This window comes from Macrobrachium nipponense, chromosome 29, assembly GCF_015104395.2.
Source record: "Macrobrachium nipponense isolate FS-2020 chromosome 29, ASM1510439v2, whole genome shotgun sequence".
Classification (NCBI taxonomy): Eukaryota; Metazoa; Arthropoda; class Malacostraca; order Decapoda; family Palaemonidae; genus Macrobrachium; species Macrobrachium nipponense.
This window is the reverse complement of record NC_061092.1, coordinates 741453-754594: the sequence shown is the minus strand read 5'-3', so window position 1 is coordinate 754594 and position 13142 is coordinate 741453. Positions and strand designations below refer to the sequence as shown.

Genomic DNA, 13142 nt, shown 5'->3' with positions numbered 1-13142 from the left:
AGTTTGTGATAACAGACATAATTTAGTTTATTTTTATGTTCCTACCTCTTACAGCACATAGTATGCACCTAGAATAGCCTATGGTGCCCAGTCAACCATTGGTAATATGGTGGCACTGGGTGTACGTAGGCCAGTTATTTTGATACAGTACATATTTAAAAATGAAAAAATGTGTGTCTAATACGGTATGTTATTTATCACTGAACTTCTTATGGTAATGACTGGTAATCAAGAATGGATTAATCCATTTTCAGTTATTTCTTATGGGAAAAATTCAGATCTTGACTAAATTGCATCTTGTTGCTTCTTCTGGAATGGATTAACATCAAGGTCTGGGACTCTGCTGTACATAGCCTTATATTATGACTAAAATATCCACCAGGTGGATGAGATGATTGGGAAAGAACTTATTTCAGTTACTCTTATATAAGTCTGTTAAAAAATATTGAATTTTTATGTAAGCACCTGACCTGTAGATACTTAAAATTGTATTTCTTATTTTTGCAGCACTATTCAAGGTTTGGATAAGGGACGACGAATCAATCAAACATTAGTAACAACAGGCACGGCAGTTGTGAAGACCAAAGAGGCTGTAGGTAAGATGAAACAAATGACTAAAGGAAGTCATGTCTATTTTTGTAGTGTTCCACAAAAAGCAAATATCTGTATCATACCTTTAAAGAAAATTAAATACAGTGGAACATCGGCTTTTGTACGCCCTGGTTTTCGTATAATTCGGTTTTCGTAAACTTCTTCCGAAGAAATTTTGTCTTGAGTTTCGTACATTTCCTCATATTTTGTACTCGCAGAAATGCTCCTTCTGGGGCCCACCTTGTGACTAGGTCCTCCCATACCAAGCACCCAAACAAACCATCCCGTGTTCTCTTGTGACCCAATTTGCTTTTCTGTTCATTGCTTTTTGTGCATTTTTGTGTTTTTTATTCGAGTGTGACTGCTAAATAAGCCATCGTAGGGCCAAAGAAAGTTCTAAGTGCCAGCCCTTCTGTAAAAATGGCAAGAAACAATTTAGTATTTAAGAAAGAACTTGTAGCAGTGTTGGAGGGTATGGCATGCCGAGCACAGTGAGAAAATGCCTACAAGTTCTGCTGTTAGCAAATTTAAGGCCAGCAGAGCCTAGTTTGAAAAATTCAGAAAGCAAACAGGCACACATAATGTCCCTACTTCAGTGATTAAGGATATGTTTGCAAAGTGGTGTGACGTAAAGATTTTTTGGAGAATTATAATCCCAAAAAAGATGTAATCTGTGTCTCCGACATCTTTAATGACAATGCCATGTTCCACTTTAGGCAAATTTTAAAGACGCCAGAAACAAATGTCTCTGGACAGTTTTTTTGTGTGACAGGGGTCCAGTGACTCTCAAGCTGATCCTAGTGCCAGTAGTAACCGAAGATAATGCCAGTAAAAAATGAAGAGGCGAACTAACCCCGGATAGGTCCTTGATACCTGAACTTCTTCTGGATTGGGATTACCTTTCCAAACAATAACCTCTTCTCCTCCCTTTCTCTCTGTCTTCCATACACTAACAAGAACAAGTCTTCCATAAAGGTAAGAGTGATGTTAAATGTTATTATTCATTTCATAATTTATTTATATCTATTTCTCATTATTTTCTGTATGTAAAACTGTGATTATTCCCTTTAACATGTATTTTTAAAAAATATTCTTGGGGTCTGGAATGCATGAATTGTATTTACATTATTCCTTATGGGAATTATTGTTTTGGTTTTTGTATGTACCGGACTTTGTGGGAGGTTCCGGAATGGATTATTTACGAAAACTGAGGTTCCACTGTACATTAATGTAATCAGAATATTTACAAGAATATTTATTTTTTTTAGCATTATGATACGTGAATCAAGGTAAATTATTACACATAGGAAGGCCGTTCTCTACATATGTATTTACTGTATCTTAACCCTTAAACGCCGAAGCGGTAAAAATCAAAACCTCTCCCAAATGCCGGGGCCGGTTTGGAGTGAGCGCGGAAGCGGAAAAAATAATTTTTTCAAAAATCACAGCGCGCTTAGTTTTGAAGATTAAGAGTTCATTTTTGGCTCCTTTTTTTGTCATTACCTGAAGTTTAGTATGCAACCATCAGAAATGGTAAAAATTATCATTATCATATATAAATAATGCAATATATGATAGTGCAAAAACGAAATTTCATATATAATTGTATTCAAATCACGCTGTGCGAAAAACAGTTAAAGGTAACAAGTTACTTTTTTTTCGTTGTAATGTAAACTAAATTGCGATCTTTTTGGTATATAACACATTGTAAAATGATAAAAGCAACACAGAGAAAATATTATCACAAAATGATGCATGAATTCGTAACGCGCGGACGTAAACAAATATTTTTTTTTTAAATTCACTATAAATCTAAATATTGTTATAGAGACTTCGAATTTGTTTCAAGATGAAGTTAAATGATGGAATATTACGATACTGTAAGAGTTTTAGCTTACAATTGCAGTTTTCGACCATTTCCGAGGAGTTAAAAATGACCAAATGTTGAAATTTTTTTATAATTTTTTTTTATATGCAATTATTTCGGAAATAAGAAAAGCTACAACCTTCAAATATTTTTCCTTTTATTTTACATGAAATTGCGCACATTTTCATATATAAAACTCTATGAAATGCCTAATATGAAACAGCAAATTTTCCGAGAATGCGATGTAAGCAATTCGGAGATTTATGGCAGAGAATCTGCGCGGGAAGGGAAGGAAAGTTTTTTTCATAAATTCACCATAAATCGAAATATTGTGCTAGAGACTTCCAATTTGTTGCAAAATGAAGGTAAATGATTGAATATTACTAAAATATAAGAGTTTTAGCTTACAATTGCGTTTTTTTACCATTTCGGCAGAGTCAAAAGTTGACCGAATGTGGTTTTTTTTCTATTTATCGTGATTTATATGCAAATATTTCGAAAATGAGAAAAGCTACAACCTTCAATTATTTTTCGTTGTATTTTACATGAAATTGCACACATTTTCATATATAAAACTTTATGTAACGGCTAATTTAAAATGGTGCAAACATTACCACAATCGCACGTATGATTTTTCGGAAGAGTTACCGCTCGGACGTAAGGAAAAATGTTATTTTTTTTTCATAAATTCACCATAAATCGAAATATTGTGCTAGAGACTTCCAATTTGTTACAAAATGAAGGTAAATGATTGAATATTACTAAAATATAAGAGTTTTAGCTTACAATTGCGTTTTTGGACCATATGAAAATATTTCAAAACTGATAAAAGCTACAACCATGGGTTGTTTTTAGTTGTATTGTGCATGAAATTGAGCACATTTCCATATATAAAACCTTTATGTAACGACTACTTTTTAAAAATGGTGCCAAACATTACACAATCGCATGTATGATTTTTTTCGGAAGAGTTACCGCGCGGACGTAAGGAAAAAGTTTTTTCATAAATTCACAATAAATCGAAATATTGTGCTAGAGACTTCCAATTTGTTGCAAAATTAAGGTAAATAGTTGAATATTACTACAATATAAGCGTTTTAGCTTACAATTGCGTTTTTTGACCATTTCGGTCGAGTCAAAGTTGACCGAAGGTTGAAATTTTGGCACTTATCGTTATTTATATGGAAATATTTCAAAACTGCTAAAAGCTACAATCATGAGTATTTTTTGTTGTATTCTAAATGAAATTGTGCACATTTTCATATATAATACTTCATGTAACGGATAATTTAAAATGGTGCAAAAATTATGTCAAAGTGACGAAATAATTTTTGAGATGTGTCACTGATACTTTTTAGTGCGATAAGAAAGAAATTTGCGCTTGCGCGCCTGCGTAACGATTGTAAACAAAACAACGCCTTGATCCGTGAACTCCCAGCATCCCCCAAGGCATGTGATTCAAAAGTTTTAGGCTGGTAGGCCTATAAGTATTTTTACGCGCATTTTTAAAAAAACTTTTTTGAGTCAAAGTATGGTACGTCCATTCGGCATACGGGAGACATTTTGACTCGACGTTTAATACGTCCATTCGGCGTTTAAGGGTTAATATGATGTAGAACCTCAATCAACAAAACTTTCTGGGACAGGGTAATCGTTATTGAAATGTGAATTAAACTGAAACCTTGTTCCTTATGTTCCTTAGAAATTTTTGGTTTAAGTTCTTTGATGTGCACACTACAGTGGACCCTCCGTATTCGCGTTCTCTGAATTTGCGGACTCACACATTTGGGGATTTCTCTCTGGAACATTTCCCTGCATTATTCGCAGAAAATTTGTCTATTCGCGGTATTTTTCTATGAGACATATCCACAAATTCCTGGTTTTTTATCAATTTCATCATAAAATGCACTTTTTGTGATAAAACCATTAAAAAAACCAGGTATTAAAATTTTTAGTGGGTTTTTCTTTAGTTTTAACTAACAAAATAGGAGGTTTTAAGCATTTTTGTAGGGGTTCCAACTATTCGCCGGTTCTAACTATTTCCGGGTTCTAATTATTCCCGGGGGGGGGGGGGGGGTGTCTGTATTTGGTAGTAAAACACCAATTATATCACTTTTTTTTCTTCACCAACCATTGCAAGTTGAATGTAATTAGAGCTAGTCATCTCATTGAGCTTTCTCACTTACTGTATATACTCGCATAACACGCGATCTCGCATATCATGCAATCCTCAAGTTTTCACCCTCAAAAAAGGGATTTTGACGAAGGAAAAATCTATTTCTGGGCAAGGGTTTGTGTCGCCCAGTGAAATAATCCCTTAAGTTCATTATTTCTAGGTAAATGACTAACACTACCAGAGAAAAATAAAAATAGGGGGATGTCAGAGTAACTGACTCGCTCACCCTAAATAAAAAGAGGGTGTCGGTATGGTGCTGGGGCGAGTGAGACCACTACCACGAACCTCTTGTCATTTAGAATTCTCTTTCATCAAAATCCCCCTCCCTGAGAGAGCTGACACACGGCCGGCGCCAGCAACTACTACTACACATCCTCCCACGCCGACCGCAGCGCCTCTCATGGCCATCCTTGAAGTTAATGGATCCAATCTTGGGCGCAAGGGTGGGAGAACAGGGTGGGATTTCACTGGGCGACACGAACCCTTGCCCAGAAATAGATTTTTCCTTCGTCAAAATTCTAGGCTCAGTTTGTGTCGCTTCGTGAAATAGTACCAGAGAATTAGCACAAGATTGGAAAATAAAATAAGGTCTCAATAAAATGAAAGAAAATAAAATAAATGAATATAATCTAGTTGAAAAATTTACAAGTTATCATAACTAAGGTTAACTTAACCTAATATAATAAATGCCAGCTTAAAACATATAATTGGACTTAAAATTAGACTTAAACTAACTTATGATAACTTAGAACTAGATTTTATGAAATAATATGTACAAGTGAGACTCTCTAGCATAAAAATAAGAGAGGATAACTCACTACAGTTCTTAAGTGACATGTTTAAATATCTTAACATACATATGAGTGTGTCTCCCTAGCAAAAATATACGGGAGAATGACACTAAATAGTCACAGTTAGTAATCAATATTTACAATTGTAAGTGTCCCTAGCAAAAAAATAAGGGGCACATCACTATATGTAGCCTTTTTAGGCAGCTAAGGCTGAAGAACCCAATTGAACATGACGGTAAGGTTAGGAGAATTGTTAGTGAGGCAGGTAGAAAGGAGATCTGGATCTTCGACTACAACTACTGAGCAGTGTCAGGAGAAACTATGTTTCCCGCTGCCACTGCCGGAAATTTAAGAGATTCCAAGGATTTTAAGTAGTGACGTTTAAAAACTGTCGGCGATTTCCAGCCCGTGTACTTCTTCAATTCATCGAAATTCATATGTTGGAAGTAATTAATAGAGGTGGCTACTGCCCTGATGTCATGGGCTTTAGGGAATGAATCAGGGTTAGCTTGTTTGATAAAATACAGGATTTGTTGCCTAATCCCTTTTATTGAAATAGTGCCACCTTTTCCTCATAAAGAGGGGGCCTGAGGATCTAGAAGATGTCCTGGACAGATAGGCTCGTAAGGTCGTCACCGGACAAAGAGAAGGGTCTTGTGGAAGAGGGAGGACCTTCCAAGGGGCCCATCTCATTAAGAGGTCCTCATTCTTTGCCAAAAAGCTACGATCTGGAGATAGTAGGACTTCTCCTGAGGGGAGGAATTCTACATGTCCAGAGGCTCTGGAAAGGGCCGACAGTTCTGATATTCTGGCTCCTGAAGCCAGGCTTAGTAAAAATAATGTTTTTCTTAATAACATTAGATAGTTACATGAATCGTTGTCAGTATCTGAAGCCAGTTTGAGAACGTCATTCAAGAACCATGTATCGTGACTCGAGATGGAATCACGATAGTGTATAAAGACCAGTAAACAATCATTTATCTTTAGTTTGTAAGAGAAATATTGTAAACATTATGCAGTGCAAGATGCGTAGATTATTATTATATATATTGTGTGGAATTGTTAGTTATAGTATAATATTTCTTTATATTAGGTGTTTTGAAGGGTTAAATACGTTAAATGGTGGTTTTAACTCTACGTAATCCTTAACAAGTAGTTAAGTATTGTCGTTGGTGAATGCTGGTCGCGCATGCGTGGATCGTCAGTCGTCTCAGACTGATTTGAGTCAAGAGTCCAGCAGTACCGGTTTAGTTGTTTAAGTGTGAAGGTCATCGTCGCCTTACGGTAGCTCAACATGCGAGGGGGTAAAGGAATCAGCACAACTTCAGAGAAATAATATCATCATGTATTACAGCTAAGTCTAAGAATTTATTAAGTGTTTTAGGTGATAATATTGAAGGGCATGCATGCACGATAGATATTGTTACTGACAGGCATTTGTAAATGAATCAGGCTATCCTTCGGATCGTGGTATAGGAAATTACACAATGGTTTAAAGGTTAGTAATAAGTATATCTATTCCTGGTTAAATAATGGGTTGATACGATTATAAGATATGGTAATTTAGGACGTATTTTTAAACACAACGCAATTTCTCGATCTATTGAACAGAAAGAATCCTTGAAAAATCTGTTGCGTGAACCTGGTAATATGCGAACCAAATTAGGGTAAGTTTGGGTTTTCATTCATTTTATTGAATATTTTATATGTTTACTATTTTTTATTCTTTTGAGTAAAGATATAAATGGTGCCGTGACAGGATTGATTATTTTTGTGGGTGATGATTGATAATTGGTAACAGATTGAGAACGCATATATTTTAACTTTGATATTGGTGTTTATAGGCTAATAGGTGTTTTACCAGTATTGCGCTTCGTGAGAAAAGTGTTCGTTGCGTCGGGTTGTTATGGCTAGGATGGTATTGGCAATTTAGAAACGTTGACGCCGTAACTTTATGCCGTAAATCATATGGGGAAAATTGTTGAGTAAGATATTATCGTTCCCTTTTGTAATTGCACTCTATTTTGATTAATTGTATTTATCGATCGTAGTAGGAAATCGCGAGTGTGAATTTTAAATTAGTAATTTCGTTCTCTTTAGATTCATAAATGTTTAACGGCTATTAAACCATTTACAACGACGAAGGTTGAAACTTGTGGGAAAAAAAATGAACTTTTAAGTGATTGAAAATCATATATGCGTTGTACATTTTGAATTGATCAGTGTTAATCGTTGCCACTAATTGAGAACATTTTAAATATGAAATTTGATTTTCATTAGTTGTGATTTTTATTGAAATAATAATTTTGGAAAGTTTGTTGAATTTGGTAATTCGTTGAATAGTTGAAAGTGAAATTTTCGAGTTGTGTATTAGTGAGTTTGCGTCGACATGATAATATTGTCGCACTGGCGACCATTTTGGTTAATGATCGGGCATTCATTGTTGGGTTTTAAGCTGGTCTCGGCATTAATTAAGAATAACGTAGTCGCACTGGCGGCCATCTTGTTAATGACCGAGCAGCTAAGTGAAGTTTATTTAAACTAAAATTTTGAGGGAATTTAATCTAGTTGTGCTGTTGAAAATAATGAACATAATGCATTGCATTAATTATAAGCTGTATATAATTATTGTGAAAAGTTCTGAAGTGAATTTCTCTTGAAGTGTGTTGATTAATTGCAATTAATGGGGTGGTTATATATATATATTAAATTAAAATTTGCTGAAATTGTTGAATATTTGTATTTTGTATAAACAGTTGTTGGATGAAATTGTTGAAAGTCTGGAAACGGTTTTGTTGGTTTAGCTGGTTTGATAATTATCATTGGAAAAATGGCAGAAAGAGAAGCTTTGGTGAGGTCACGAGGGGTTACAAGGGTGTGATCACCAAATGGATAAATAAGATAGACTCTGCTATTGCCGCAGGTAATGTCAATACATTGTCTTCAATCAAGGATTTATTCATAAAACAAATGAAGATTGTGCAAGACCTGAATGAAAAAGATATTGGCGCTTAACCACTGAAGAAGAGCGAATGAATGAGGTGGAAGAACAAGCAGAATATGAAGTAGTAATTGGAGAACATTGGGTATAAGTTGATCAATGCCATCACAGCGATGTCAGGAAGAGGTTTCTCCTGGAAATCTCCGACCACACGAAGACTAATGTTAGATTGCCAAAAATTGGATCTCCCACATTACAATGGAGATGTGTTGGAGTGGAATTCCTTCTGGGAATTGTACAATGTGTCGGTACACCCAACGAGTGGACTTAGAACGATTCTAAATTTTCATATCTGCAAAGTTTACTTAGGAGATGCTCTAAAATGATTTCAGGATTTAAGTTGGAGCTGCGAACTATTCACAAAGATATCTCTTCTCCAAGCCACTTAATGGGAAAAGAAGGATGAAATTAAAAAGAAAAGGTTCTGAGTAAGAAGATTATTAGAAAATTGAGCCTCCATCTGCTAATTCAGAATCATTACAAACATTCAGAGCAAATTTTGAATGATCTATAAGATCTTTGGAGAGTGAAAACTTGGAGTTGAACGAGCTTTACACCATTTTGCTATAGGTAAGTTTGCCTAAGAGTGTAAGTGAAAACTGTGAAACGCAGAGTGGAGGATGATTGGCTGTGTTTGACACATTTAAAAAATTTTATCTAGAGGAAGAAATTCATAATTTAAGCTCTTTCGTCTCAACAGATGTAAATAAACTGGAACTTTATCAACAGTATCTACATTCACAGTGAATCAATCACAATCGGTTAGACCTAAGAGTAAAAGGAACTGTTAATAAATTTAGTTCCAACAAACAGAAAATGTGCATTGTGTGAAGGTGAACACTGGTGGACACAGTGTAAAACCTATGCCAGTAGGGATAAGAATTGAGTCGTCTCGGGTTTTTACGATTGTGCTTTGTGTGTGCGTCAAATTAAGCACTTTAGTGTAGATGTGAAAGACAAATTTGTGGAAACGGATGTAGATTTAAAACATCATCGGTATAGTGTGATAAACAACAAAACCACGAACCAAATAAACCAGCAAGTAAATCAACAATTAAATCAGCAAATAAATCTAATACTGGTTGTGCAAATGGGAACACTTTCCGTAAGTGATCAGGGTCAAAAATCCAAACTGAAGTCTATTTTACCAACAGCCACAATTGTGTTAAGGGCAACGGAAGACTTGGTACGTCTTCGGGGATTGTTAGACACATGTGCAGAACGAACCCTTTATTAGAAGGTCAGCACCTTCAGGATCTACAGTATAGATCTAAAGGCACGGAGAAAATTTGCCTTAAGGGGGTTTATTTGACAAGCAAACCTTGTGAACGAATATGAAAACGGTGAGTGTTTCTATTCCTTATAAGGGTAGATTGATATTATGGATTGTATTGTGGTAGATGAATTACCAGAGTATGCTAAGAAATTCAATGTTAAAAACGAATTTGAAAACGTTGTGTAAAAACCAAGATTGGTCTAGCGGACAAAGATTTCGATCCATACCTGTGGACAAGCAAAGCAACCCATTGATATTTTAGTAGGTGTTTTGATAATGTCTATAACATTTTACACCCCGGATTTAGAAAGTTGGAAAATTGATATTGTTACCTACCATATTTGGATATGTTGTAACCAGGGTCCTGTAATGCTCCCCCCACCCTTACAGGAAACCCCAAGTAACGTGTTAAAGCTAGCAACTAAAGAGGAAGTAATTGAAGCTACTCATAAATTTGATGATGTAAAGAATGATTTGGATATTTTTGGAATTTTAGATAAGTAGGTATTGACTGCAATGATTGAAGAACATGACAGAAAGGTTCTAGAAGACTTTGAAAATACCATTGTATATTCTGAAATGGAAAAAACGCAATATTTGTTGTGGCCTTACCATGGAAGTCCTAATAAGCCGAGGCTCCCCATCCAACTTTGGCATGGCGTGGGCCGGGTTAAACAACAATGTGCAAAATTTCAGAAAGATGAAGCCTACCTGAACCACTATCAAAAAAAAAAAATCCTGAAGGATCAGGAGGATAGGGGGTCATTGAAAGGGTAGATAAAAAACAATTCGGTTGAAAATTGTCACTATCTAGCACATCATGGTGTAAGGAAAGATAGTGTCCACCACTACAATTAGAATAGTGTTCGATTGTTCTTGGAGACAAGGCAAAAATGGATTGAGCCTTAACGACTGTCTGTCGGACTGGACCACATATTACGACAGATTTTGCTCAAAGTCTTATTGCAGTTCAGGACCAACAACTACGCTTGTATTAGTGATATAGAAAAAGATTTCTTATGGTGCAATTGAGAGAAGACGACCGCGATTACACACGGTTTCTATGGTTAAAAGACCCAATGGATCCAAAATAGCGAATTAATCATATATAGGTTTAGGGGTGGTGTTGTTCGGGTGCTACGTGTTTCTCCGTTTCTTTTGGGGGGAATGCCACTATAAAATCACATCTGGCAGCTGTTAGAGAAGATTCAAGCTGTACTAAGATAGTGGATATGATGAAGAGGGGATTATATTTGGGACAACCTTTCAATTTACCTCAACAGTGAAGGATGAATTGATAAGTTTATTTTTTTTGGTGCAAACAAAATCTTTGCTCAGGCGGCACTTGTATTTAAAGGAAGGACTAGTAATAGTGATCTTTTGAATACTATCGCGGATGCTATCGTATAAGATCAAAGGAGAAACAAACCTATAAAGTTTTTAGGCCTAAACTGGAACATCTCTAGTGATAAATTAACAATAACACCTAATCATCTTAAGACCGGTCCAAACAAAACGTGAAATTCTAAGTGCAATTGCCCCCAAAATTTATGATCCTTTAGGAGTGCTTATCCCTATTACGATACGAGCTAGAGTATTCTTACAGGATTTGTGAAAACAACAGTTGAAATGGGATGAATTATTGTCAGTTCTATTAGAACAGTGGAATGTTGTCCAAAGAACTAGAGAAAAGTCTCAGTTATTCCTTTCTTCCCCAGAAGCACTAATCTGGAGAAAGCGGATTATCTCCACATTTTTTCTGTGATGCTAGCATAACGCTATGGTTGTGTGGGACCTATCGAGCAGTGGTAAAACTTCGTTCTCTGATTATGGCAAAGGGTAGATTAGCACCAATAAAGAGTTGACTGTACCTAAATTGGAATTAATGGCTTTGTTGTTTAGGTGCAAGATTGTGTAAATTTATAGTTGAAACTTTTAAAGAAATAAATTTGAAAGAATAATATTTGGGTCTGATAGTAAAAGATTGCCCGGGATGTTAGTGACAAGAATAATTTGCAGTATTTGTGAAAAATAGGGTAGTGGAAATTAACATCTTTTATTTTAACTACAGGGGATTGTCTTTTCTTACGTTCCATCTCAGAAAACCTAGTGATTGGATTACTAGAGGAAAAAGGACAGAAGAAGTAAGAAATAACTCCTTTTGGTGGGAGGGACCTCCCTGGTTAAAATCAGAAAAACCACACCTATCCTATTGACAGGACATGGGTGGAAAGAAACACAATCACAGGATGAAGTTATTCAGGTCCATCTTGTAGGGGAAACAGTGAAAAAATCCATCTGCTGAACTGGGAAAGATTTAGTAGTGGATAAATTTTGTAGAACTATAGCTTGGATTAATACGATTTATTGACAAATTGAAATCAACGGCTGTAGAAAAACTGGAAGTTAACGCTGAAAACTTCAAAAGGCTAAAAATAAAATGATTATCCTCTTACAAAAGGAATACTTTCCGAAAGAATATAAAGCTTTGGAAAAGGGGGATAAAGTTTCAAAATTGACCTTATTAGTACAATTGAATCTCTTCTTGGAAGAAGGTATTATGAGATGCAGAGGAAGATTGGAACATGTCGCACAGGCGGCAGAAATAAAATTCCCAATCTTACTGCCAAAAGGTTGTTTTCTCACAAAATTGATAGTAAGGGAGCATCACTGTTTACAAGCTCACATGGGAGTAAATGCAACTGTAGCAAGTGTTGAGACAGGAATACTGGGTCCCACAGCTTCGCCAATTAGCCAAAAGTGTAATACATCATTGTATAATTTGTAAGAAAACACAGGGGAGACCCTACCGTTTGAATATTGCTCCACCATTGCCAGAATTTCGTGCAAGCATGAACGAAAACAACCCTTTAGCGTTACAGGGGGGTAGATTATACAGGAGCGTTGTTTAACCAAGGAGAAACATCAAAATCCTGAAAAGCTTATATTGGTGTTGTTTTTTACTTGTCAGTTACTAGAGGAATTCATATCGAATTAGTAAAAGATCTGTCCTGCGATTCGTCTTATGGTGTTCCGAAAGTTTTGTTAGCCGTCTGGGGATTTCCTTCTTTAATGCTAAGTGACAATGCTACTACCTTTGTATCGGCTTCAGATTATTGAAAAGGCATGGCAGAAAGTTCCTTAGTGCAAGAACACCTAAAATGCTATAGAATGTAAATGGAAGTTCATACCAGCCAGAGCACCTTGGTTTGGCGCTATATGGGAAAGATTGATTGGTCTTTTCTGGAAAAAACATGTCTGAAAAAGGTAATAGGTCAGGCCTTCTCAGTTTTGGTGAACTTTCCTGTGTTGTGACTGAACTTGAAGCAATTATTAATGACAGACCCTTAAGTTATACACCGGTGAGAATTAGATCAGTTGGATATTCTGACGCCCAATCATTTGATTTTAGGACGTAGATTGAGATCTTTCCCTAGGGA

General features: G+C 35.8%; 1 protein-coding gene across 2 annotated transcripts in view; it reads left to right on the top strand.

The window, feature by feature from the left end:
- The window catches only part of LOC135206034 (late secretory pathway protein AVL9 homolog), a 188632-nt gene that overhangs the window by 129626 nt on the left and 45864 nt on the right, over positions 1-13142 (top strand). For both annotated transcript variants that reach the window (XM_064237207.1, XM_064237208.1), the window contains exon 9: positions 508-596. In XM_064237207.1, coding sequence (XP_064093277.1) covers positions 508-596 — 89 coding nt within the window. The remainder of the gene's footprint in view (positions 1-507; positions 597-13142) is intronic.